Below are 27771 nucleotides of genomic sequence, written 5' to 3'. Positions count from 1 at the left end.
CCGGGACCTGGGGCTCAGCGCCGACGAGCTGCCGGCGCGCAAGCTGCGGGTGGCGTCTGCCGGCAAAAAGCAGCTGAAATACTTCACGGTGAGCGAGGAGAACGGGAACCTGTACGTGAGCGAGAGGCTGGACCGGGAGGAGCTGTGCGGCGAGTCGTTGTCCTGCTCGGTCAGCTTCGAGGCGCTGGTGCACAACCCGCTCAACGTCTTCCATGTCCAGGTGGACATCCAGGACGTGAACGACAATGCGCCGCGTTTTCTCCGAGACAAATTTCAGCTGGAGATCAACGAGTTCACTTCTCCCGGCTCCCGATTTGCCGTGGGCGTGGCCGAGGACCCTGACGTGGGCAGCAACTCCCTGCAGGGCTACGAGCTGGAAACTAATAAGTACTTCAGAGTGGAGGTGAAGGAGAGCCAGGACGGCAACAAGTTCGCAGAGCTGGTGCTGCACCGTGCGCTGGACCGCGAGAGCGAGCACAGTCTGCGGTTGGTGCTGACTGCGCTGGATGGCGGTGACCCGCCCCGGAGCGGCACCGCCCAGCTCTGGATCAACGTCACCGACGCGAACGACAACCCACCCGTGTTCGCGCAGGACAAGTACCACGCGACCCTACGCGAGGACACGCCTCCGGGCTCGACGGTGCTGAACGTCTCCGCCTCCGATGCTGACTCCGGAACCAACGCCCACATCACCTACAGCTTCGGGGAAACGCCGGCCAAGGTGCTTCAGAAGTTCATGGTGGACGCAGAAACCGGGACGATCACGCTGCACGAGGCTCTGGATTTCGAGGATACGCGAGGCTACGCTCTGTTGTTGGAGGCAAAGGACGGTGGGGGTTTGGTGGCACACTGCAAAGTGAAGGTGGAAGTTCTGGATGTGAACGACAACACGCCCGAGATCACGATTCTGTCGCTGTCGAGCCCCGTGCCCGAGGACGCGCTGGTCGGAACCGTGGTGGCCCTGCTGAACGTGAACGACCCGGACTCCGGCGAGAACGGTGAGGTGTCATGCGAGCTGTCGGGAGAGGCGCCGCTGTCGATCGTGGCGTCGTCGGGCGGCTCATACAAGGTGGTGACGGCGAGCGCGCTGGACCGCGAGCAGGCGTCCGAGCACCGCGTGACGGTGGTGGCCCGGGACCGGGGCAGCCCGGCGCTGTGGAGCAGCACGGAGCTGTTGCTGGAGGTGTCGGACGTGAACGACAACGCGCCGGTGTTCGAGGAGGCGTCGTACAGCGCGTACGTGCGGGAGAACAACGCGGTGGGCGCGCTGGTGTTGCGCGTTGTGGCTCGGGACTTGGACGCGGGCGCGAACGGGCGCGTGAGCTACTGGCTGTCGGGCGGCAGCGCGGGCGCGGCGGGCGCGGCGCCGCTGGTGTCGGTGGAGGCGCGGAGCGGCGCGGTGTACGCGCAGCGCTCGTTGGACTACGAGCAGTGCCGCGAGTTCTTGGTGGCCGTGCGGGCGCAGGACGGCGGGTCGCCGGCGCGCAGCTCGACGGCCACGGTGCGCGTCTTCGTGCTCGACCAGAACGACAACGCGCCGCGGGTGCTCTACCCGCCCCCGCCGGCGGCGTCGGGCTCGGTGGGTTCGGCTTTCGAGGTGGTGCCGCGTTCGGCGTCGTCCGGGTACCTGGTGGGCAAGGTGGTGGCGGTGGACGCGGACGCGGGGCGCAACGCGTGGCTGTCGTACGAGCTGGTGCAGGCGTCGGAGCCGGCGCTGTTCCGCGTGGGGCTGCAGAGCGGCGAGGTGCGCACGGCGCGGGCCGTGTCGGAGAGGGACGCGGCCAAGCAGCGCGTGGTGGCCGTGGTGAAGGACCACGGCGAGCCGGCGCTGTCGGCCACGGCCACGCTGCACGTGGTGCTGGCCGAGAGCTTGCAGGAGGCGCTGCCGGAGCTGAGTGACAGAGACGATGTGTCCGAGCTGACGTCTGATCTAAACCTCATTCTTTTAGTGTCGCTCTCTGTGTTGTCATTGTTATTCGTTTGCACGGTCTTTTTTGCATTTTTCTTTAAATGCCGACGGTCGAGGGGCCCTCCCATTTTTTTGACTTCTGATAAGGAACTGTATTCCAGCCTTGGCTCAAAAGCACCGTACAACTACTGCAGCAGCACGCTGCCCTTGCCCTACTCCTACGAAGTCTGTTTAGCCTCCGAGTCGGGGCAGAAAGACTTCACATTTTTGAGACCAGGGACTGCAGCACTGTCTGCTCGTCTCCTCGCCTGTGAACCCGGCTCTGGCACTCAGCCCGGGAAGGACCCTCCCAGCCCCGGGAGCTCGGACCAGGTGAGCTTCTGACTTAAGGTTTTTCCTCTGTGGGCTTGTGTGAATCTTCTTAGGGTCTGGAGCACAGGTCCTATGGGGAGAGGCGGAGGGAGGTGGGGTTGTTTAGCCTGGAGAGGAGGAGGTTCAGGGGAGACCTTATCGCTCTCTACAACTACCTGAAAGGAGGTTGTAGCCAGGTGGGGGTTGGTCTCTTCTTCCAGTCAACCAGCAGTAGGACAAGAGTGCACAATCTTAAGCTGTGGCAGGGGAGGTTTAGATTGGACATTAGGAAGAAATTCTACACAGAAATAGTGACTGGGCATTGGAATGAGCTCCCGAGGGAGGTGGTGGATTCACCGTCCCTGGAGGTGTTTAAGAAAAGACTGGATGTGGCACTGAGTGCCATGGTCTAGTTGACAAGGTGGTGTTAGGTCATAGGTTGACTCCATGATCTCAGAGATCTTTTCCAGCCTAATTGACTCTGTGATTCTGTGATTCTTTTTTCTCTCTTCTGCTGTCGGGGATCAGTGGGCCACCGGCAGAGCTCGTAGTCACTTCCCGGCGCACTGCTCAATAGCTCAGGGAAGTTGGAGTGTGAATGGGGGTGTGTGTGTGTGTGTGAGACATCGACTGATCCTTTTGAACTGCCCAGTCTTACCTGCGAATTGACGATATTGCCCCGATTTTTGCATTGTTGTCAGTACTTCTCTGTCCTGGAGAGAACAGACAGGCATGAATTTCATCAAACCGTAGTGGTGGAATGGACACGGGATGGAGTGGGGACAAAAGTGTCGTGGAGTCCGAAGCTGAGACAACCCTTGCACCTTGATCTAGCGACTACACTAATTGTCTCTGTCACATTTGAGCGCTTTCATGTGATAATGATGTGTGTCTATATCGACGCGTTCACTCAGTGAGGGAGTAATTCCGTAGTTCTCTGCCTTCCTTTCAAGCTCTGTTCGAATAATGCCAGAGTAAGTGTCTTAGGCTGGGACTTGGCTTGAACCCGTCCTTGAAGGAATTCCTGGTGCTGTGGAAAGCGTCTTTCCCCTACCTGTCCTAGGTTTCCACTCTTCTTCCTGCAAACGGTGCTTTCAGGCGCTTTGAAGCGTCATCTGCAATATTTGAGCTTCCCATCAAGGTGGAGGAGACGTAAGGGCTCCAGATTAATCGAACTATGGTAGGTGAAAATGTTCAGCCTTCCATGCCTTTCCCGAGACCTCTTCGCTGTACTCATCTCTCGGTTGTTTGGGCGTCCCGCTACTGCCGGGATTAAACGAACAAGGTACTCTGCATACGGGTGTGTGCACTCGTATGGAGGGAAATTACTTGAGAACGGCAGTCCCCACGTTAGAGAAATTGTTTGGTAAACCGAGTTTAGGAAAGACACGAAATGGGCGGTGATTGGAAAAAGGATTCAGAGCTTCTCTCAGAGAAAATAAGTCGCTGAAGGCTGTTTAAAGATTTGTCTAGAAGAGCACAGGGGATTTTCTTTGGTTTAGATTATGTGTAAGAAAGAAAGAAAATTCGGATTTGGTTGCCTATGAGAAAAGAAGTGCTCTGGGGACCTTAGATGAGTAACTTTGGATTTTATCGGTGTGAACGTTATACTTTTCTCGCATCCTGCGGGCTAGTGATAAGAATGATAAATAGCGCTGATAAGGTTTATCTTTTGGCAATGATTAATAAGTAGAAAAGGAAATAGCTGAGCATGTAGAGAAGACGGACTGCGCCGACTCATTTGATATTGCTGAGTCTTCATTTAAGCGCAGAAATATTTCATCTCTGGGTGGATCCCGTGTGCTCACGGTAGTTATTAGAATTGTGCGGGGCGAGGACACGCGACAGAGTCGAGGTCATTCTCGCTCTGGCGAATGTCGCGTCTCCCACGTTGGTGCGGGTGATTTGCAGCCCCTGCACAACGAGCTGAGCCATTACAAGTAGCGGGGTAACAAATAACCAGCCACAACGTTTCCCAACCGCTTCCGCAGGGCTTTAAAAGAAGGGAATGAACACGTGGGAGGTGATTTCAAGTTCGGTTTATTTCACGGACATCGCTGTCCCTTCTTTAGCAGCCTCGGCTGTGGGAAGACACACCTGGACGCTGTGTCACAGCCGGGTTTTGAGAGGGCTCCTGGCGCTCCCTTATCAAACTTCCTCGTCCCCTTCCCATTACACCGTGACAGCTGAGCAGCTGTGCGAGTGTCGGACAACGAGGGCCGAAACTGGGGTCTTTTTATCAGTAGGGGTGCGCGAGAAGTCGGAAAACCCGGAATATCACGGGTTGTTGATGACAGCAACAACCACAAAGGCAGGCAGGCAGCTCAGGAAATGGCTGATTTTCGCCCAGGAACTGCCGGTGCCGTGGTCTACACGGTGCCGTGACCTGCTGGGCTTTGCTGCACGGGAACGGGATCCATTCCCGGCCCCGGTGAGCCTGCACTTCACAGACCGTGATTTCCCTGAGTCTAGCTGGTGAAGAAGGGTACCAGGGAGCGAGCTGGGAGGTGACGAGCGCAGGAGGGCGTATTAAACCGAGATTTCTGCGATTTGTCGGGAAAGATGCCTGCTGGGATAGTGGTGGCGGTGGGGATCCCGCAGGAGGGGCGGCGCTCCTTGGAATCCTGCGGCGGGAGCCTCCCCGCGGCGTGACTCTGTGCTGCAGCCGGAGGAGCTGCTCGTAACTCAGCAGCACGAAATCAGTGTCGTCTCTGTGCCGGCGACGCTGCTTTGGTGACACACTGAGCCGCCACGTCGCGACTCCGTGGGATGTCAGGAAGGGGCTAACCAAGCACTTGGGTGGGATGACCGGTATCCTGAAGGTCCTGAGGGACACTGGAAGCTGGTGCCGGTACTGGCTCCCCCTCGGTGCCCTGCGTACCCCGGACGACCCTCCCCACTTCTCCTCCCGCCTACTCCACCTCCCCTTCTTACTTCCTCTGCCTCATTCTAACGAGGTGTTCCCGGGACACAAACACACACCAAAGACCCCACGTCTCCGTATCGCCCTTTTTGGCGTCATCCTCTCCGCCAACTCTAACACCTTCCTGCCCGCACACGCAGTCCCCGTGCCCGATCTACCCTGCCCCTGCCAGCACTCTCCCAGCCCGCCTGTCCTTATAGCGGGGGTTCTGTCAGGGCTGTGCTCTCCCTTCAGGTTCTGCCGGCTCCAGCCCCGCTGTCCTTGGGCCGGGGTCACCGCTCTCCCTCCGGCGGGGCGCGGCGGCGGCGGCGGCCCCGCGGAGGGGCTTTGGAGCCCTGCGCTCTGTGCAGTTATTGGACGGGACTCTGTGTGCCGCTGTCGGCCAATGATGGAGCGGGGGGGAACTGGCGGCCCGGCCCCGCTCGGAGCCGGGATGAGGCGCAGACGGTCTCAGAGAGACTCTGGGAGTGAGTCACCGCCGAGCCCGCCGAGCAATGCCCGGCTCCCCGCCGCCGCCGCCGCTTCCCGGGGCCGCTGGGCAGCGGCATGACGGGGAGAGCTGAGGATTTGTAGCCGGGGCGGGGGGGCGAAGCGGAGAGCGCGGCCGTCCTGTGCGATGAACGGCGTTGCTGTAAGGAGCCGCGGGGTGACGACGGGGCAGGTACTGAGCCTCTTGCTTTTGTTCGGCGTTTCCGACTGGGTTTCCGCCGCGATTCGCTATGCGATTCCCGAGGAGGCGCGCAGAGGCTCCGCGGTGGGGAATGTGGTAGCCGACCTGGCGCTGGACCTCGGGCGGCTGCCGGGACGCCGACTGCGGGTGGTGTCCGGCGGCAACAAGAAGTACTTCGGGGTGGATCTGACGAGCGGGGCGCTGCTGGTGAGCGAGCGGATAGACCGGGAGGAACTCTGTGGCGCGCTCTCTCCCTGCTCCCTCAGCTTTGAGATCGTAGTGGAAAACCCGCTGGAGCTGTACAGCGGCACCGTAGAGATCCAGGACATCAATGACAACGACCCGGTTTTTCCCAGCAGCCAGGCGAGGCTGGAAATCAGTGAGTCTGTGGCGGCAGGAGCGCGCTTCCCGCTAGAGAGCGCGCAAGACCCCGATGTGGGAATTAACTCTTTGCAGACCTACCAGCTGAGCGCCAACCCGAACTTTGCGCTCGACGTGCAGACGAGGGTGGATGGCAGCAAGTACGCGGAACTGGTGCTAGAGAAGGAGCTGGACAGGGAGGAGCAGAAGGAGCTGAATTTGGTCTTGACTGCGCTGGATGGAGGCAGCCCACCACGGTCGGCCCATGTGCAGATCCACATTGACGTTGTAGATGCCAACGATAATGCCCCGGTCTTCAACCAGTCCACTTACAAGGCAAGTGTGAGGGAGAACACGCCCAGCGGAACCCTGGTCGCCAGGATCAGTGCATATGATCTGGATGATGGGCCCAATGGAGACATCGTCTATTCCTTCAGCAGCCACACCCCCGCCAAGGTACGGGAACTCTTTGCTCTGGACTCGGCCACAGGGGAGTTGAGGGTCAAGGGACAGCTGGACTATGAGGAAGCAAAGCTGTATGAGATTTACTTACAGGCTAAAGACAAGGGAGTCGTTCCTGGTGTGGCTCATTGCAAAGTGCTGGTGGAAGTTGTGGATGTGAATGACAATGCTCCAGAGGTGACAGTGACTTCTGTGTACAGCCCTGTGCCTGAAGATGCAGCTCCAGGGACAGTCGTAGCTCTGCTGAGTGTAACAGACTCGGACTCCCATGACAACGGCCAGGTGAACTGCTTCATCTCCCCTGGGATCCCGTTCATGCTCAGTTCCTCACTCAAAAATTACTACACACTGAAAACAGAAGGAGCTCTGGACCGGGAAAAGGCATCGGAGTATAACATCACTATCACAGCCAGGGACTCGGGCTCCCCACCCTTGTCAGCAGTAAAACACATCCTGGTGCAAGTGTCAGATGTCAATGACAACGCGCCCAAGTCTTCCCAGGACTCCTACGATGTGTATGTTCTGGAGAACAATATGCCTGGCATTCCCATCCTTAATGTGAGCGCCACAGATCCAGACCTTGGGCGCAATGCCCACCTCTCCTATAGCCTTTTGCAGGGTGACTCCACTGTGGGCCACCTCTTCTCCATCAACCGGGAGAACGGCACCCTCTACCTGCTCACCTCCCTGGACTACGAGGACCAGGTGGAGTTCAGCATGATGGTACAGGTCCAGGACGGCGGCTTTCCGCCTCTGGCCACTAATGTCTCGGTCAGTGTGTTTGTCACTGACGTCAATGACAATGCCCCAACCGTGCTGTACCCCCACCCCAACAGCTCTGCCACCTATCCTGATGTGGTGGCACCCGGCACTCCTGCCGGGCACATGGTCACCAAGGTGGTGGCGGTGGATGCAGATGCAGGGTACAATGCCTGGATCTCCTATACCCTGTTGCAGGCCACTGACCCCAGCCTCTTCTCAGTTGGGCTGCACAATGGGGACATCTTCACGGCCCGCCAGCTCCGCGAGGATGACCCTCCTCAGCACACGTTAGTCATCCTGCTGAAAGACCACGGGGAGCCTGTGCTGTCCACCACTGCCACTGTCTCCATCTCTGTGGCCGAAATGGTCAAGGAGGTGCTCACTGACCTCGCTGATGTGGCACCTGCCAATGACCCCAGGAAACATGTGACTTTCTATCTCATCCTGGCTGTGATTCTGGTCTCAGCAGCTTTCTTCATCACCATGTTGTCTGTGGGCATCTTCAAGTGCTACAAGTGGAGGCAGTCAAAGGAGCTGTTCAACAGCTCCAGGAGTACCACATACAGGACACCAGGGCCCTTCCACCACATCGATGCTGTGCGGGGCGGCTTCACGCCACCCAACTTCTACCACCAGGTCTATCTCACCACGGACTCTCGCCAGAGTGATCTCCTGTGTAAAAAGCCCTTCACTTCCAGCCCCCTGGGGAGCCGTCAGAGCACCATAAGGAATGGTGAGCCAGGGCTGTACCACCAGATCGTGGGCACTGCCAGCCGGCTCCCCGCACCTGCCGAGGTAATGTAGCTCCTTCCTTGGCATGTCCCAGCACCGGGCAGAGCCACGGTTCATTTTTGCCATACATGTTTGGTGGCGTGTTGGGGTTGGGAGGGATGTCCAGTCGCGCCGTGCCTGTACAGAGTGGTCAGCTATGGCTGAACAGGTCTTCTTTGGACTCACATGAGCTGTCCTGAGTGTCAGTGACATTTGCACTGTGCTGAGCAGGATCAAGTGAGTCAGTTTGCTCAGGTTGGCAAACGTGTCTTTTGGATGCAGTTTTGGGTACGCCTGGCGTGAGTAACCGGTGGAGCCTGAGGTCAGCTTGCAGCCACTTGTAAATCCTTGGCACAAAGTTTGTTGCTGATGGTATTTCCTTACCTTTGCAATAGGAGAGCTGAGGGGAGCACTTGCAGTGGGTGGGAACACAGTCTCTGTGCCCTGGGGGGGACTGAAGAGGTGATGGTGCAAATGGGGCTGGGAGCCACCAGCTGCCAGTGGGGGACCAGGGTGTCACTACCCACAGTGTGGCACAAAAAGCTGAAGGATGATGCTGGTTCCTCTGTGTGACAGACCGTGGCCACAGAGCATCCCTCCCATCTGTGCTGCTCCTCATGTTTGACTCCTGATGCTTCTGGTTTTGTTTCCATGGAAGCTCTGTGATGGTGTTTCCTTCAGGGTGGAGGTGTGGGACTGAAGATTGTCCCAGTTGTTTGCAGGGCTCCACTGAGCTGGACTGTGGCTCTGAGCAGGATGGGGAGTCCTCCACTCAGATGTTGTTCAAAAACCTTATTATAAGCTCTGCATGGTTTGTAATATGCTATCTCTGGGTGATGTCTGATGTCCTGACTGAGCAAACTGCAGGCAGGAAGGCGTTTGCGCATGGCAGGCAGCTCCTGTGCTTCTTCCCTGATGGGAATTGTGCAGCTTAATTGGAAAGCTTTCAATTACAGGAGTGCTTCAATCCTCAGAGGTGAGGCCAGGTAGTGGATCCAGTGGGTGGGGGTGGTGGTGGATCTGGTGGGTTTCCAAGGTGGCTGGTGCTGGTGACTTGTCCTTCCTGGGAGGCTGTGAGTGAGAGCGACCGGTTCCTCAGAGCAGAAGGAAGTGAGGTGCAGCGGAAGCTGTGCACGGGTGTGAGGCTGCGTGTGCCGCCTGCTCAGTGTGGCCAAATCACAGACGGAGGCAGAAACCTCTCAGAATTATTTTATGCCTTTTTTTTCCCTTTTTTTTTCCCCCCCCTGCTTGCGTCACTGCTCAGACTCAGCACTTCTGGTTTCTGGCAGGTGGGAATGGCTGCAGCAGCTGCAGGAGCAAGTGTTCCTCTGCACTGTGCAGGCTGTGCTCAGGTTGGGGACAAGGATGTCCCCTCGACCAAAAGGTCCTGGCAAGATGCCTCTGGGGATGGGGGCAGCAAATTGTTTGAGAGTGGGGTGGAAGGAGGTGATACCAGGCAGGCAGGAAGCCTGAGCCCTAGCCGTGACTCCCTCCTGCTCCCCAGTACTACACTGGAAAGGCACTGGCAGTGAGAAATCAGCTGGGCTGGCACTGAGCCCTGGATTTTCAGTCTTTGTAGTGACAACAGCCTGTGTCAAGCCTGCAAAGGCTTTACACCTCTTTGCTTTGCAGGACACAGCCAGCCCTCAAAACTGATGCAGAGGGGAGGGTGTTGGCCCTGTCTGTAGCAGGCAGTGTGTCCTGCCATGAGGGATCCCACTCTGCAGGATTTCCAGTGATCCCTGGGTTGTCTGGGTTGGAGCCCTTCCACAGGGAAAGCTCTGGCCCTCTGGAATGGGGAACATTTCCTTGTCCATACTAGACACCCATACCCTTCCTAGACACCCCATACCCTTTCTGCCTTGTCACTGTCCCTATCCCAGGCTTTGACAGACTCAAGCAACAGCAGAATCCCCCCGTGTGAAGCCCTTGCTCCAGCTCCTTGGTGATTGAGCCATCTTGGGACACTGGGTGGATTCTCCCAGACCATGTGGGCTTCACAGGGGGCTTCTGCTGAGGCACCACAGCAGCACCAAACCCACTACCAGGGGCACAGCACCCTGTATTGCCAGCAGCATTGTCTGTCACCCTGCTGTGCTGTCTGGGGCCCTGCCTGGGATGGGGACAGGGCACATTCCAGAGTCAAGGCTACTGTGACAGCTTCTTGCCGGTGGCACTGCCAGACACACCCCGAAAATAAGTACCTCCAAACAGGTATTGGTCTCTATATACCTTTATTGGTCTCTGTAGATTCCTGTGGAATCTTAAAGAGCCAATGCAGCGTTTTGCTGCACTGGCTCTTTAAGGAAGCCTTCTCCCCTCCTCCGGAGCGGGCAGTAGGTGGGACCCGCGCAGTGTTCTCACCAGTCCTCGCTGTGTCTCTCCCTGACTGGCAGCAGGGTGGTCCCGCCTCACGGCTCTTGGAATAGGCAGGGAACTGCTGCAGAGGGGAGGGAGGACCCTCGGAAGCAGCACCTCCACCGTGTCTGTCCTTGCCAGAGGGATGGTGTCCCTGTCACCGTCCACTGTCCCAGGCACCGGTCCCCTCAGCCTCTCTCACCTGTTCCCTCAGGTCCCTTTGGTGCCCAGGTGGTGGGGGCAGGCAGGGTCCCAGGCAGGACCCCTGCCTGCCACACCACTGCAGACCCCAGACCCCAGGGTCTGTGTGCACCCAAGAGAGGGCAGGGTGGCCTTCAGTGCACCAGGGACAGAAAGGTGGATGCACCAGGGACAGAAAGGTGGAGAGAGACTTTTTACAAGAGCATGGAGTGACAGGACATGAGGGAATGGTTTCAAGCTGACAGAGAATCTTTAGATTAGACATTAGGAATAAATTCTTTACTGGGAGGGTGGTGAGGCCCTGGGAGAGATTGTAAAGAGAAGCTGTGGCTGCCCCATCCCTGGAAGTATTTAAGGCCAGGTTAGACAGAGCTCTGAGCAAGCTGGTCTAGTGGAAGGTGTCCCTGCCTATGGCAGGGGGTTGTAATTAGATGGTCTTTCAGGTCCCTTCCAACCCAGGCCATTCTATGATTCTATGACTGCACAAGGCTTCTGCAGGGATGTGAGCTGAGTTAACACCCTGCAGCTTGCCATCATCCTCAGTGACAGGGAGAGGAGGCAATTACGGTTTGCTCCCCTCTGGGGAGGCCGAGACCTCTGCTTTTGTCCTCAGATTGCAGGGCTGCAAAGCCGTGTCTGCTGCAGAATGTCAGTATGTGTGTCTGCCAGGGGGGAGGCTTGGGCCTCCTTCCCAGTCTGACATCCTGACCTGGTGTTGTGATTCAGTGGTGTTCTAGTGGCCTTGTTGTCTGGCTCTATCTATTTGCAGTGATTTGGGTACTGTGAAGACTTATCTCTTCCTCGTCCCAGGGTGAGGAAGGGGTTCCAGTCAGGTGTGCTTTGGGAGCAGTTGTACTCTGGCATTGAATGGCTCACCTGTCTTTGCCTTCCCACCTTCAGCCTCCCACTCCCTCAGGTGGGCTGGCAGGGGTGGGCATCCCTGTTTCAGTGCAAAGTCTCCTGGCTGGTGGTGGTACTGGTGCCAGTGATGCCTCACTCAGAGAGGCAATGATGGGGTGCAGGCAGCAGCCAAAGCATTAGCTGGGGGGGAGAAGAGGGGTGGGAGAAGAGCCCTTGGCACCTCAGGGCTCTAACAAGCACCTTTTCATCAGGCATGAAAAGTCCTTTGGCGTGCGTTCCTGACAGCTGCCCTTTGTGTGTGGGCACGATGTGAAGCCCCCATTGTGGAAGGGGGAGCACACAGGGAGGGTTTGTACCTAGCTTCCAGGCTGCCAGGACGTGCAGTTTCCCTGTGAACGCAAAGCGAGCTGTCGGAGCAAGTGAGTCAGGCTGGCAGAGGGGAGGCCGGGGGTGGCAGCCCCGCTGTTGCCGGCTCAGGCCCCTGCTTCCCTCACCTCCGGAGCCACTGCTGGCCGAGAGGGGACGGAGCTCTCGGCCAATTGGGTGCTGATCTGAAGCGAGGGGGGGAAATCTGCTTCTCCCCCCAACCCCCCTCCCTCCCACCTCCGCGCTGGGGCTGTGATTCAGTTCCCCTCCCCCAGCCCACCCCCTCTGCTCGGAGGCTGACAGCCGGAGCCGCAGCCTGCCGGAGCCCCGGAGCTGTTTTCCAAGCCGTGGAAGAGAGACCCAGGGATTTTATCGCAGTTCCTCAGTGCCTGCTGTGTCCCGGGCCAGACGCGCACGGACATGGAGAGTGTCAGCCTCCAGCGACCCGCCTGGAAATGGCAAGTACTGAGTTTGTTTTTGCTCTGCGGCTGGGGCCGGGTCTCCGGGCAGATCCACTACGCGGTGGTTGAGGAGTCAGAGGTGGGAACTGTGGTGGGGAACATGGCCCGGGACCTGGGCTTGAAGGTGGAGGAGCTGCCGGGTCGCAGGCTGCGCCTGGGCTCCGAGGAGAGCTCGCGCCACTTCGCCGTGCGCCTGGACAGCGGCATGCTGGTGGTGAGCCAGCGGCTGGACCGGGAGCGTCTGTGCGGAGCAGCTGCCAGCTGCGTGCTGTCGGTGCAGGTGCTGACGGAGAACCCCCTGCAGCTCTTCCGCCTGGAAGTGGAGATCCTGGATGTGAACGACAACTCCCCGAGCTTCCCCACCGCTCAGCGCACCCTGCGCATCGCCGAGTCTGCCACGGTGGCCGCGCGCTTCCCCCTCGAGAGTGCTCAGGACCCCGATGTGGGCACTAATGCTGTGAGCTCCTACAGGCTGAGCCCGAACTCCCACTTCTCCCTGGACGTCAAGCAGCAGCCGGATGGCAAACTCTTCCCGGAGCTGGTGCTGGAGCGTGCCCTGGACCGGGAGGAGCAGCCAGAACTGCAGCTGGTGCTGACGGCCGTGGACGGGGGAAGCCCAGCCCGCTCGGGCACGGCACAGATAACAGTCCTGGTCCTGGATGTCAATGACAACGCTCCCACCTGTGACCGCACCACGTACAAGGTGCGAGTCCCGGAAAACACACCTGTGGGGGCCCTGCTCCTCCGGATCAACGCGTCTGACCCCGACGAGGGTCCCAATGGGGAGACACAGTACTCCTTCGGGGTTCACACCTCCGACTCGGTGCGGAGGCTCTTCTCCCTGGATCCCCACAGTGGTGAGGTCCGGGTGAGTGGGGCCCTGGACTTTGAGGAATCACCTTTCTATGAGATCTATGTGCGAGCCCATGACGGAGGGGTCCCAGAGATGGAGGGCAATTGTGTTCTGCAGGTGCAAGTGGAGGATGCCAATGACAACCCCCCAGAGGTGCTGCTCACCTCCCTGCTGAATCCGGTGCCAGAAGACACCCCACCAGAGACTGTCGTGGGGCTCTTCAATGTCCGGGACCGAGACTCAGGGGCCAATGGGGATGTGAGCTTGCAGATCTCCCCTGATGTGCCTTTTGCCATCAGGTCCCTTCAGAACCACTTCTCCCTGGTCACCCGGGAGAGCCTGGACCGAGAGTCCACCTCACAGTACCGAGTGGTGCTGATCGCCCGGGATGGTGGGTCTCCTGCCCTCACCACAACACTCACACTGCTCCTCAATATATCTGATGTGAATGACAACCCCCCACGCTTCTTGCAGCCCTCCTACGATGCCTTTCTCGAGGAGAACAACCCGCCTGGCTCCCTGCTGTGCACTGTCTCTGCCTCAGACCCTGACGATGGGGATAATTCCCGGCTTGTTTACTCCATAGTGAGTGGCCAAGTGCAGGGTTCCCCCATCTCTTCCTTCGTCCACATCAACCCTGACAATGGCAACCTCTACGCTCAGAGCACCTTTGACTTTGAGCAGCTGCAGGTTCTGCCGGTCTCTGTGGCCGTGCGGGACTCGGGGTCCCCCCCCCTCCATGCCAATGTTACTGTCTACATCTTTGTGCTGGACCAGAATGACCACCCCCCCACCATCCTGCACCCTGCCAGTGACAGCGATGTCTCGGCACCCCAGAGGGTCCCGCTGTCTGCCCCACCGGGCTCCCTGGTCACCAAGGTGACAGCGGTGGATGCGGATGCCGGGTACAATGCCTGGCTCTCGTACCGGCTGTTGCCACAGTCCACCGACCCCTCCTTGTTCCACATGTCTCTGCACACCGGGGAGGTGCGGACGGCACGTGCCTTCCAGGACACCGACATGGCAGTGCAGCAGCTCGTTGTCCAGGTGACGGACAACGGCGACCCACCGCTCTCCACCACCGCCACCATCACTGTGGCCCTGGAGGAGGCAGCCCCGGAGGAGAGCTACAAGCCTCGGGACTTCCTGGCTGGTGCCAAGGAGAAGCCGGACCTGACCCTCTACCTGATCATCGCGCTGGCAGCCGTTAGCACGGTGGCACTGGCCACTGTCACCGTCCTGGCCGCCAGGTGCCTCCGGCGCAGGGGCCGCGCCGCCGTCTCACCCTACTGCTGCTGCTGGCTCAGCGAGTCGCCCTCCCGGGACTTCTTCAAGCACTCCAGCCCCAAGCTCCAGCTCAGCTCCGACGGCACCCTCAAGTACATGGAGGTCACGCTGCGACCCACTGACACCCAGTCCCAGTGCTACAGCACCTGCTTCTCCCAGGGCTCCGAGGGGAGCGACTTCACCTTCCTGCGGCCTTGCCCACCCTCCGCGACCTTGCCGAGGGAGCGCGGGGCTCTCCTGCCGGCCGGCGGCACGCTGCGGGAGCGCGCCCAGGTGAGCGGCCCCGGGTCTGTCCTGCCGGCCCGCGGTACGCTGCGGGAGCGCGCCCAGGTGAGCGGCCCCTGGGCGGTCCTGCCGGCCGGCGGCGCGCCGCGGGAGCGCGCCCAGGTGAGCGGCCGCGGGAGCGCGCCCAGGTGAGCGGGCGCGGGGTCGCGGCCCCGCCGAGCGCGCGGAGCCGCCGCGCGGGTTCGCGGCGCGCGGCAACGGCCCGCGGGCCGTGATTGGCCGCCGTGTTGCTGTCCGGGCAGAGCGGCGCGCCCATTGGAGGGCGGCGCGGCGCCCGCAGCCAATGGCGGCGCGGCTGCGCCGGGCCCCGGCGCGCCCCCGCCCCGCCGAGCCGCGTCCGCCCCAAACAATGAATGGGAGCGGCGAGCGCTGAGCGCGGCCCCCGGCGCGGAGGGCATCGCTGCCCGGCCGGCCACCCGGCAAGGATGCCGAGGGCAGGGCAGGCGCGCCGGTCCCTGGGGCTGCCGCGTGTCTTCTCCTTCTGTTTGTTCTTGCACAGCTCCTCCGCTCAGATCCGGTACAGCATCCCGGAGGAGCTCACCCGGGGTGCCTTTGTGGGCAATATCGCGAAGGACCTGGGCACCGATGTGGCGAAGCTGGCGGCAGCTAATCTGCAGGTACTGTCAGATTCGGATTCCCAGTACTTCTCTGTCAACGTGAACACCGGTGTTATAATGGTCAGCGAGCGGATAGACCGGGAGCAGCTCTGCGGGCAGAACTCACGCTGCTTCCTCCACTTGAAACTTGCCATCGAGAACCCAGTGGAGTTTTACCGCATTGAGGTGGAGATCCTGGATATCAATGACAACCCCCCGGAGTTCCCCAGTGAGGAGGTTTCCCTGCGCATCTACGAGCTGGCGTCTCTGGGTGCCCGCTTCCCCATCCAGCCTGCCCAGGACCCTGACGTGGGCACCAACACCTTGCAGACCTATCACCTGAGTGCCAATGACAACTTCAACCTCAACGTGAAGGCGCGCACTGATGGTGGGAAGTTCCCTGAGCTGGTGTTGGAGCGGGCCCTGGATCGGGAATTCAGAGCTTTCCATCACTTGGTCCTGACTGCTGAAGACGGGGGCTCTCCCCCACAGTCCAGCAAGATACGCATCACTATTCAGGTCCTGGATGCCAATGACAACCACCCTGTCTTTGACAGACCATCCTATGGAGCCCGCTTGGTGGAGAACTCGCCGCTGGGCACCCTCGTGGTGAAGTTAAATGCCACCGATGTGGACGAAGGACCCAACGGAGACATCCGCTACTCCCTCAGCAGCCACAACTCGGCTGCCTTACGCCAGATCTTCGCCATCGATGAGCAAACTGGGGAGATTCGCGTCCAGGGCAACCTGGACTTCGAGGAGGCGACGGTGTACGAGATCGAAGTGGAGGCCAAGGACATGGGGTCGCCCACGATGGAGGAGCACTGCAGCGTGGTGGTGGAAGTCACTGATGTGAATGACAACGCACCCGAGGTCATTCTTACCTCCTTCTCCAGCTCCCTGAGTGAGGACGCCCTGCCGGGCACAGTGGTGGCTGTGATACACGTCAGAGACAGGGACTCTGGGGAGCAGGGCAAGGTCCTGTGCCACGTGTCTCCGGATCTTCCCTTCCAGCTGCGCAAGGACTACGAGCACCAGTACTCGCTGCTAACCAGCACCCGTTTGGACCGGGAACATGTTGCCTACTACAATGTCACCGTCTCTGCCTCGGACTTGGGCAATCCCCCACTCTCCCGCCACACCATCTTGCCAATCACCCTGACAGATGTCAACGACAACGCTCCCCAGTTTGAGCAAGCATCCTATGAAGTGCTGGTGGCAGAAAACAATCCAGTGGGCAGCGTGCTGGTTACGGTCTCTGCTGCTGACCCTGACTCCGAGCAGAATTCCCGCCTCTCCTACTCTATCCTGCGAGCTGGTGGGACAGATCCAGGCCTGGATCCTACTCGCTACCTCTCCATACATCCCACGAGTGGGCAGGTCACTGCCAAGCTCCCTTTTGACTATGAGCAAACCACCTATCTCCAGTTCCACGTGGAGGTCTCTGATGGTGGCTCCCCGGCCCTGAGGAACAGGACGCTGGTTCATGTTTTTATAGTGGACCAGAACGACAATGCCCCACAGGTGCATTTCCCCAGGGCTGGGGAGGACTCCGCTGCTCAGTTCCGAATTTCCCCCTCCATCGCCCCTCCTGCTCTCATCACCAAGGTGGTGGCAATAGATGCGGACTCGGGGCGCAATGCCTGGCTATCCTACCACCTCGTGGAAGCCACAGACCTGGGGCTTTTCAGCGTGGCCCTGCGCTCCGGGGAGGTCCGGCTCACGCGGGCTCTGCAGGACACGGACGCCTCTGCGCACGAACTGCTGGTGGTGGTCCGGGACGCCGGGGAGCCCCCACTCTCCACAGCCGTCACACTGGTGGTGCTGGTGGAGGAGAAGGGTCCAGAGGCCCTGCAGGGCTCCGAGGGTCGGGCTGCTGACGGTGGGGGATTGCCCACTATCACGCTTTACCTGATTGTATCCCTAGTGCTCATCTCCACCGTCTCGCTGGTGGGACTGGCAGTGCTGGGCGTACGGTGCCTCCGGCGGGGCTCTGCACCTGCCAACCAGGGCTGCTGCGTGGAGAGCGTGAACACGCTTCAGCCCCCTCCCAGCCACATTTTTGGGCACTTGCACTATGAGCCTAAGCAAGGGGACACCGTGATGGGCGTGCAGGTGACAGCAACAGCTCCCCCCGCCCCGCGTTACCGCTCCTGCTTCTCGCCGGTCTCGGATATCAGCGAGTTCATGTTTGTGAAACCCTCCGCGGATCCTCCTCCCCTGTACAGCGAGGTGAGATTGGGAGTGTGTTCTCCAGCCTGACCGCAGCCTCAGTGTGTGCGGGGCTCGGCACCGAGCCGGCTCGGGATGCGGGACCCCAGCCGGCTTTGGGCAGGGGGTGCGGCCGGTGCCCTCTGCCAGCAGCCGGGCAGGGCGGAGCGGGGTTCCCGCTGCCGGGAGTCCCCGGCGCCCTCCCGGCGCTGCGGGGGCGGAGTGGCGGCGGCGGGGGAAGGGGGGGGCTACGCCGTGCGTATTTTGGGGAAGGCGGTGAGAAGGAGAAGGGGAGGAGGAGGGAGAGAAAAAGGAGGAGGAGGAGGAGGAGGGGGCTGTGGAGAGACGTAAAACTGTCACTCGGTCCATCCCCTCCGCTCGCCGACTTTGTGTGTCTTTGCGTACCGAGAAGCGGTTCATCCGGCCGGGCTGCGCTCGCCCCCCCCCCCGCCCCCTCCATCCTTCCCTGTCCGGCTCCGGCGGCTCCGGCGGCGGCTTCCTCCCTGCACAGCCCGCTCGGACCCCCCCGGGGCGCGGGGGTTCCGGCGGCCGGGGCCGGCAGCGGGGGCGGGGAGGCGGGGGAGGCTGCGCGGAGCCGCCGCCGCTCCGCTCCGCGCGGCTCCGTTCGCACACCCGGCACGGGATGCTCGCGGGACGGAGTTTGCCATGGCAGCTCCCGCTGCTGCTCGCAGCTCTCTCCTGCTTGGCGGCTCCCAGCTGCGCCCAGCTCCACTACTCCGTGCCCGAGGATCGAGAGCCGGGCTTCTCTGTGGGCGACCTGGCCAAGGACCTAGGGGTGGAGGTGCGGAGCCTGGCCGCCCGCAACCTGCGCCTGGTGAGCGAGGGTGGGCAGCGGCACTTCCAGGTGGACCTGGCGGCTGGCGTGCTGCTCCTCGACAGCAGGCTGGACCGGGAGGCACTGTGTGGGCAGAGCCCCACGTGCTCCCTGCACCTCCAACTCGTCATGGAGAATCCCCTCCAGCTCCACCGTGTTGAGGTGGACGTCCTCGACGTGAACGACAACGCGCCCCAGTTCCCCAAGCCGGAGGTGGTGCTGGAGATCACTGAGGTGGCCAACCCTGGGACTCGGCTACCCTTGGAGGTAGCAGAAGACCCGGATATGGGCTCCAACTCCATCTCCACCTATGAGCTCAGCCCCAGCAAGCATTTTGCCCTGAGCATCAATGTGAGAGGGGATGGTGTTAAAATGCCTGAGATTGTACTTGAAAAAGCACTGGATAGAGAGAAAGTGCCTGTTCATCATCTAACACTGACAGCCCTGGATGGAGGGAATCCAGTGAAATCTGGCACTGCCAAGGTTACCATCCATATCCTGGATGCAAATGACAACCCTCCTGTCTGTGACCCACCCGTATCCAAGGTACATCTGGAGGAGAATGTGCCAGTGGGCACTCTGGTCACCAAGTTGAATGTCACCGACCTGGATGAAGGTCCCAACGGGGATGTGGAATATTCATTCAAAACCAGCAATAACGCACCTGGTAAATTCACCAAGCTGTTCTCCTTAGATCCCCGGACAGGGGAGATCAGAACCAAAGCCCTGCTGGATTATGAGGAATCCAGTGCTTATGAGATTGCAGTTCGAGCCAGGGACAAGGGATCCCCAGCCATGGAAGGCCACTGTCACCTGCGAGTGGAGTTAATTGATATCAATGATAACAGCCCAGAGATTGTGCTGACCTCTGTCTCCAGCCCAGTGCAGGAGGATGCAACCCCAGGCACTGTGATTGCCCTCATCGGTGTGAAGGACAGCGATTCTGGTGACAATGGGCAGGTCCGTCTGCAGATAGCAAAAGAACTCCCGTTTAAACTGGTGTCATCTTTTAAAGAGCATTTCTCACTGGTCACAAGTGGTCCCCTTGATCGGGAGAAGGCCAGTGGATACAACATCACAGTGAGGGCTGTGGATTCTGGGTCCCCCCAGAGGGCCACACAAAAAACCTTTTACCTCCGCATTGCTGACGTGAACGATAACGCCCCGAACTTCTCCAGCCCTTTTGATACAGCTCACGTTCAGGAGAACTCCCTTCCTGGAACGTCTGTCTTTTCAGTGTCAGCATCTGATCCTGATGAGGGTAGCAATGCCAAGCTGTCTTACTCCATCCTGGATAACGGGATGCAGGATGTACCCGTCTCAACCTACTTCCGAATAGACCAGGACAACGGCACCATCTACACCGTGCGAGCTCTGGATTACGAACAGGACAAGGTGTTCCAGGTGCCTGTGCAGGTGAAGGATGCTGGGTCTCCTGTGCTGAGTAGCACTGCTGTGGTCCATGTGTTCGTCCTGGATGAGAACGACAATGCTCCCAACATTGTCTATCCCTCTGTCCCCAAGGGCTCTGCCTTCCACCAGGCCATCCCGGCCTTGGCAGAGCCTGGCTATCTGGTCACCAAAGTTGTAGCAGTTGATGCTGATAGTGGCCATAATGCCTGGCTGTCCTACCAGCTGCAGGAGACGGCTGAGGCTTTGCCTTTCCAAGTGGAACGCCGCTCTGGAGAGATAAGGCTTGCACAGGCTCTCAGGGAGTCAGAAGATTCCCACAGGCTGGTGGTCGAAGTGAGGGACAATGGCACACCGTCCCTCTCGGCCTCCGTGGTAATAGTCATTTCTCCGGAGGAAAACAGCGTGCAGGACTTCTCCAAGTCCTTGGACCTCCCGCAGTCTTCTCCCAAGGATACCAACCTAACGCTTTACCTCATCATCTCCTTGGTGTCCATTTCCCTTGTGTCCTGCGTGATGTTTGCTCTGGTGGCTGCCCGGTGTCTCAAAGCTGGCAGTGCCAGCTGGACCTTGGCGGGTTGCTGCCGGGGGACTGGCCGCAAGCCCGCCTCCCATTTCCGAGGGCAGATGAAGCCAGATGGCTTCATCAAGTACCTGGACGTGGGAGGAGCGGGTTTGACCTCCCAGGCACAGAATTACACCTCTTGTTTCTCGCCCATGTCTGAGCAGAGCGATTTCCTCTTTGTAAAGCCTTTCAGCCATTCTAGCACTGCGGAGACCGTGGCTGCCTATGAGCAGGTGACCAGCACCTTAGCGAGTCCCTGCGATGGGGTAAGAGATGGGTGTTTCTTACTGTCCTCTCTGCTAAGTGCAACAGTCTGTAATATCCAGGCCAGCTGGCTCTTCTCTGTCTGCCCTTCCTCCTAAGAAAGTGGCCTCGGGGAATGTGTGTCACCGTCACCTCCTGGGAGGTGGCAGGTGAAAGTTTTGGCTGGGCTCGGTGGAGCTGGGGGACGGGGCTGAGCAGCACTGTAGAATCAAAGACAGCGTGTTTGTGGCAGTGGAGAGTTTCCTCTTGGCCCCGTTCGTACTCATTTCTTTTTGAAGTGATTCTTAGCGTGATCAGGGACATGCTTTGGGGGGGGGGGATTAACTTCTTGATTCCATTTAACCCCTTTGTTCTGCACAGCATACAAACCATGACAGGGGAGATGTTACCTGGAAGAAAAGTCTGTCAGTGTTTCTTTTGCTCAGTTTTAGAGATGCACTGTAGAAATTTCTCATTTCTTAACCTCCAAGTGTTATTAATTACTGACTGTGCCCCAGCAAGGGATCATTTTTCAGCTTGAGCAAGGGGCTGAATTCACTATTCAGCACTGAACTACTGAAATGTCAGTAGTGGCATTATTCACAAAGATCCTGGTAACCTTATGTGCCCTTGGGCTTGCAGAGGCTGAGGCAGCGGCAAGCTTTGAAAACTTGAGCTACTTGTACTCAGATGCCTAAATATAGATGTAGGTGACTGTGTTTAGCTGTGGCTTTTATAACTTGGGGGTATAAAAAGTAACGCAATTTTGTGTCACAAATGCCTGCCCTAAATTTGAAAATGGTAATTACAACAGGAACTCAAAATATGGATTGGGAAGGGCTTCTTTAGTGCAGGATTGTGTGTCAGCGTGTGCAAAAATGTGTATCTGAAATCTGGAGGGCAAGTATTTAAACAGCTTCATTTGCATGCGGCTTGGGGACCACTGGGGCATCTATTTCAGGGGAGTAATTTATTCTAATATCTTCTTTCATGAGGATCATCAAAGCTGCAGAGAAATTAATAAAAGCACATCTACTAAATAAAAAATCTAGGTCAGCTCTGCCCTGTCTTCACTTTGCCTTAGTAATTGCATGTACAAGCAGAATAATCCCATAAAACTGATGTTCCATTGTGTGGACTGTGAACGGCTCATTCCTAAAATAGCTGAGGGAAGTGTTGTCCTTTCCAGGTAGTATGTCATCACTCTGGAGTTAATCAAGATTTAATTATTATTATTTAATTATTTAATTAAGAGTTCATTATGATTTTCGGAAGTGTGTGTTTTCCAGACAGAAAACAGCTCTGTTATTTAGTGTTTTCCACAAAGGCGTAATTCAAACAGGAATAAGCAAGCATACTCCATGTCCTTCCTTATTTACAGAATGTTCATTGTCTGGTGGTAAAATAACATGGGCAGAAAGTGATACGGGGGCTTCTTAATGAGGTTACAAAGTGTGCTGTTGTGTCTGAAGGTTATTGTGCCTCCTAAACAAATAATGCTTTTTCCTCTTACTGTCGGAAGTTCATTCTTTTCTCTGTGGATAGAAAAATATTGTCGTGCTCCAAGGCCACAGCATCTAGGAAAAGTCATTCAAATACAATGTATGAAAATAAGATCTCAGGCAGGCTTTTTTAAGGACAGAAGGAGGAGAGATTAAAAAGGTCTGTTGCCATTTTACCTTAGAGCATTAAAAGCATCTTCCTCAGTATCAATTAACTCTGCCACCCCCACCCCCCCCCTTCCTCCTCCAAGCTCATTACTGTGGTACCACTGGTCCTGCTGAATTGATGCCCTTATCAGTTTATTTCATGCTTCATTTCTTTCACAGCCTGGTTTCCTGAGCTGCTTTGGAAGATCATTCTCTGAACAGTTTTTGTCATGCTTTTCAGTATTCATGCTGGTTCAGAAATACTCAAGAAAGAGGGAGGGGGGAGCTTTCTCTTTGTTCTAATTGATTTGCTTCACTTGGAAGGAACATGCTGATATTCCAGACTGAAATAATCCAGGATCAGCTCGCTTTCATTTTTCAAAGGAAAGAATGGAGGTATTAAAACTCTTATTTTTCTCTGCAGCAAGCTCAGCCCAACACAGACTGGCGCTTCTCTCAGACCCAGAGACCTGGAACAAGTGGGTAAGTGCCTCTTTCTCCATTTTTGTGTGGGGTGAAGGTTTCTTTCCTTTGTGTGTGCCACTTCCAGTGATGGAAAGTCCCTGACTGGCAGCTCTGAGAATGGGTGTCCCCTGTCATTGATAGAGTCAGAAATGGAGCTGCTCCTGTGTCAGCTGTGTGTGGTGGGGTGTGACAGCTGTTGTTGGCAATGGTGTGTCTGGGTTTGGTGTCTACACCTCAAGGAGGACAGTCAGGAACTGGAGGAAACTCCAGGTGAAGTTGTGGGATGGTTAAAGGACTAGAAAATATGTTTCACAGAGAAAGGCCTCTTCTCTAAAGCAGATTTTGAGCATGTAAACTAGATTCTGAGTCCAAATTCTTAATTCCTCTCCTTGCACAGAGGCCACTGCAAATCCCTGGAAATCACTCCCCTTACCAGTCCTGGAGCCTTGAGCTCTGTGCTGCTGAAGTGTATTCCCAGAATCACAGAATGGGTCAGGGTGGAAGGGGCCACAGGGGGTCACCTGGCCCAGCCTCCCTGCTCAGGCAGGGTCATCCTAGAACACATGGCACAGGACTGTGTCCTGACAGTTCTGGAATATCTCCAGGGAGGGAGACTCCACCACCTCTCTGTGAGGTGTGTGTGAGGTCAGAAAGGATGAGAAGCCCCAGCAGCAGAGCAGAGACCTGCCTCCCAAGTAAGCATTCCTGTCTTGCCTCTGGCCCAACAGTTTGCTTGTCTTGGGCCACAGTGAGAGGCCACTGACAACCAAATGTTCTTTGCCTCTCCCATCTTCCCTCCTGGTTCATAAGCAGGGCCAGGGCTCCTCTTCAGAGGATGAACTCCCTTCAGTACCATGAGGATAAGGAAGAACTTGAACTGGGAGTCCACCTTCCTCCATGAATACCCCAACCAGAGGTTATTGTGCGTAAGGAGGTGGCTCCAGGATAATTTATATGTGAAAAGGTTATATCTTTTGGGGCATACCCAAAGATTATACCCTTGGGAGTAAATTTGGATGATGTGCTTCCTTGTCTGACTGGGTCAGGCAGTGTGTCTCTGTGCTTTGTCATTCCTGGTGGCCACTTGGGCAGCTCCCATGGAGGTTTAAAAAGTGTCGTGGAAGTGTTGGGTCCTGGATTTTGGTGTCAGAGCTTGCAGTTAAACATCTGCAGCGGCTGGTTCTGTCTGAGTCTTTCCCTGGGTCTGGCTCAATAATTTGGCTTATCAGAAAATTAAGAGATTGCTGTAGCCAACTTGTTGAAGTGATTAAACTTTGCTATTAGGCTCTTCTAGCTGATAAAGCTAAAATGGAGTGAGGGTTTGATGTAATTAGATAAAGTGCTCGTGCTAGAAACCAGCCATGGACTTTAAAACAAAGCTATGGCTGGAAGAGTTTTCTCAGAGGTCTGTTGAATTCCCCATCAGTGACAACATTTTAATCAAGGAAAATCTTTCTAACCATTTCCGCTCCAGTTCAGATGCCAATTAACAAAGCCCTGTTAATGCAGAAGTGCACCACGGCTGCTGTAATAGTTTTGTTATGAGAAGGCAGTAAATGAGCCCCACCAGAGCAAGCTCTCCTGCTCCCTCTTCCAGCATCCTGCCGGGGCTCTTCCAGGCACAGAGCTGATGCAGTCCAGACTTCCTCAGCTCAGTGACAGGGGCCTTTCCTCAGGTCGTGGGACAGTGACACTCACCCCAGCTCCCAGCCTCTGCCTGGAGCTCTTTACAAGCTCCATCCCCTTCCTAAGTGGGAGCAGCAGCATGTGGAGTGGGAAGAGAGGGGACAGGAGGAGAGGCAGCCTCAGACTGTTTGTGGGGAGCTGAACTATCATGGCGTGTTAGTTCTGGTGCATGAGCCATGATGTTACCCCTGGGTGCCCATGATAGTCCCTGAAACAGCTGCTCTTGGAATCACAGAATTATTTGGGTTGGAAAGGGACCTTAAAGCTCATGTCATTCTTTGCCCTGCCGTGGGCAGGGACGCCTTCCCCTAGAGCTCAGAGCCCCCTGTCAGTGCCTGTTGTGGCAGGGGATCCCATAGCACGGGCTAGACCCCTGGGTTTGGAAAGAGACTTTGCCCAGGCACAGGCTGGTGCTGAAAAACTGAAAAAACTCAGTGGATTTGAATCCCTGCTGGTTTTCCCACTTGCCTGTGTCCCCATCTGCAGCGAAACAGCTCTTGCTGATGTTTTTTCCCCGGTTCCTTTCATCCTGTTATAAGTTAAATCAAGGGGATGTTTTTAGTCTAAACCTGTGGGACAGTACTAAAGGATGGAAATAGAAAGTGCTCCCATATGTTCAATGTCCAGCCCTGACATCTCTCTAGTGATCAAACAGGCAAATCCTGGAAAGCAGCCCACTCCCCTTTGTGCTCTTCCCATGCTCTTCCCAGTGTTTTGATGCCTGCTGTGTGAATTCCCCAGGCTCTGGTTGGTAGTACAGTTATTAAAGAGGGGGCAAGGGCAGCTGCCTGAGCCTGTTGCTCTCTGTTAAATCCTGTACAACTGCTTCTCCTGCTGACAGGTGAACCTCTGAAGCACCAAGAGCTCTCTGAACTACAGGGCTCTGCTGGGAGCTTGGGGAACACAGCCCACCTCTTAGCTGAAAAGGAAAAAAAGTGGGATGTGCTCTTAACTCTATTTGACCCAAATTAAACAGCAATACAAACACAGCAGCTTAGGCCAGTGGTTTGGATGGATCCCAGAGGGAGTCCAGCGCTGACCCTAAGCCAGAAAGCAAGCTTAAACCCATGTTGGGATTTCTCCCTTGCTGTCTCCATGGGAGCTGGAGAAGAAACAATCCTGTCTTAGCACAGCCCTGCCCATCAAAACAAATCCCACATGTCTCTGAGCACCTGGAACCAGGCAGAACAGGGAAAGCTCAGTAAGACAGGGACTGGCTCTTGATCTGGAACGTTGTTGCTACGGGACAACAAAGGGAATCTGCTCTTTGTTCTGAAACGCGGGAGGGGAGCTCTGGTGCACATGCTCAGGAAATAGGAGCTCAGACAGTCTGCTCTGAAAATGTGGTGGGGAGGCAGACCTGAGCAAAGCAATTCTGAATTAATCTTGTTTGGGAAAAACAGGAGGATAGATTAATTTAATGATGCTCATGTTTTGTTTTCTAAGAAAACAAAGCACCCGTGCTGTCACTGGGCAAATGTAAATGAATCCAGGCTGATTCCGAGCAGCAGATGCCACTCCCAGACAAATCAGATCAGTGGCTGAAGTGGAGATTACAACAATGAATTGTCCAATGAGGAGTAAATGTACAGTCCAGCATCGTGGCAGGATATCCCTGTGGGATCAGCAGTGTGGGATTTCCCTGTGAGGAGGGGGGATCGTGTATGGGGGAGAACACAGAGACTGGTACCTTGTTGTGTTTTGGTTTGGTTTTTTTGTGCCTGGCACATTCATGGTGCTTGCCTGATGCCAGCTGCTCTTTGTTTTGATCTCTGTGTGATGGTTTGTTCAGGAAAACACCTGGCTGAAGTCAGGATTTCCTTCCTGGAGGAGTGGGGAGGGCTCTGTGTCGCTCACAGGTGGGCACAGGAGGGTGGGAAGAGCCGGTATGTCCTGGGCATCTTGTGGGAGGAGTGAGGACGATTCTGGGCTGTATGGACAGGCTGGAAGGAGACCCCGGGCAGAAGACACCCCAGAGACTGTGGCAGGGGACTCACCAGGAGGTGGGAAGCTGTGTGAATATCCCTAGCAACCCCCGGGGAGGGAGGAGCAAAGCATGTAAAGCAGATACAGAGTGCCATTTCACACCCCCTTCTACTTTATCTTCTCCAATCCTGAATCTCCCTTTGTTAATGCTTCCCAAAGCTGTTGCTGGCCAGGCTTCCCCTCCCAGGCTGAACACAGCCAATAGTGATGTTCACTTCACTTGCTCATTAAGCAGCATCTCAGCTGCTTTGTCTGACCCCATCCATCATTCCCCCCCACGCCCAAGGGGTTTGGGGCTGATAGTGGAGGTGCTGCAGCAGTGCCCACAGGAGAGTCAGGAAGGAAAAGAGGGATTTTTTTTTCATTCTTTATTTTGTTTTCATGCAAGAACTCCAGGAGCTGGTCTTGCAGGACTAACCACAGCCTGCCCCTGTGTGCTGGGAGACAGGGAGGGGAGTAAAGGCGTCCCAAGAAGCTCTCAGGAGCATTCTTGGGGCTCAAAGCAAGTAACACCAAGGGGGGGATTGTGGTGTGGTTTTGGGGTGCGCAGGATGTCCTACATGTCTGGGTGGGACATCACAGAGCAGGCAGCAACTGGAACCAGAGGATGAGACAGAGGGAGACACGGATGTTCGTGGGCTTACACAGCACGGGGGTGGATACCCAGCACAGAGACAACTGGCCACAACTGCAGGCTTTACCCACATCCTTCCTAAAAATAAACACTTGCTAACCCAGGAGCCACAGGGATGTCTGTGGGTGTTGTAAACCTCTAGGAATTTAAGCTGTGAGTTTGTGTTGTGTTCTAGTGGAGCCAGCAGCAAGCGAAATGTTTACTCCAAGGCACATGCACAGGGCCACCAGTGGGGCTGTCCAGGTAAACACTGAACCCTTTACCTTCTGCTCATTCATGGAAAACACGTGGAAACATGTCAGGGCACATGCCAGGCAGAGGTGCTGGACAAGCTGCAGCTTCTCATTGTGGGGGGCAAGAGGAGCAGCAGAGAGAATGGCCACTGTGGGAAGTTTAGGAATTAATTATAATCCTCAGGTTTCCATCCCAAATGCACCCAAGGGTTGAAGCCAGCAGTGGTATTTGCTTTGCCTGGTGTGGTCCCACATGTCTTGCTGGTGAATTAGAAAGGTCTTTGGGCTGAAATTCCTGCTTCTTCTGACTGGGTTGTTTTTGCCTGCCTGTTCAGTGTTGAGTGTTTAGTGACTCCTCCCCAGCTCCTGCAGCATGTG

At 56.8% G+C, this 27771-nt stretch overlaps 1 protein-coding gene across 1 annotated transcript in view; it reads left to right on the top strand.

Annotated features, from left to right (window-relative positions):
• LOC113983062 overlaps positions 1 to 27771 on the top strand; it is a 62409-nt gene that overhangs the window by 20216 nt on the left and 14422 nt on the right. Inside the window, 1 exon segment of the mRNA XM_039387306.1 lies at positions 22814 to 22872. Coding sequence (XP_039243240.1) covers positions 22814 to 22872 — 59 coding nt within the window.

The sequence above is a fragment of the Pipra filicauda genome, unplaced genomic scaffold (assembly GCF_003945595.2).
Source record: "Pipra filicauda isolate LSUMZ 115617 unplaced genomic scaffold, ASM394559v2 scaffold551_size315643_pilon, whole genome shotgun sequence".
Lineage (NCBI taxonomy): Eukaryota > Metazoa > Chordata > Aves > Passeriformes > Pipridae > Pipra > Pipra filicauda.
Note: the sequence above shows the minus strand (reverse complement) of the source record. Positions and strands in the feature narration are given on the sequence as shown.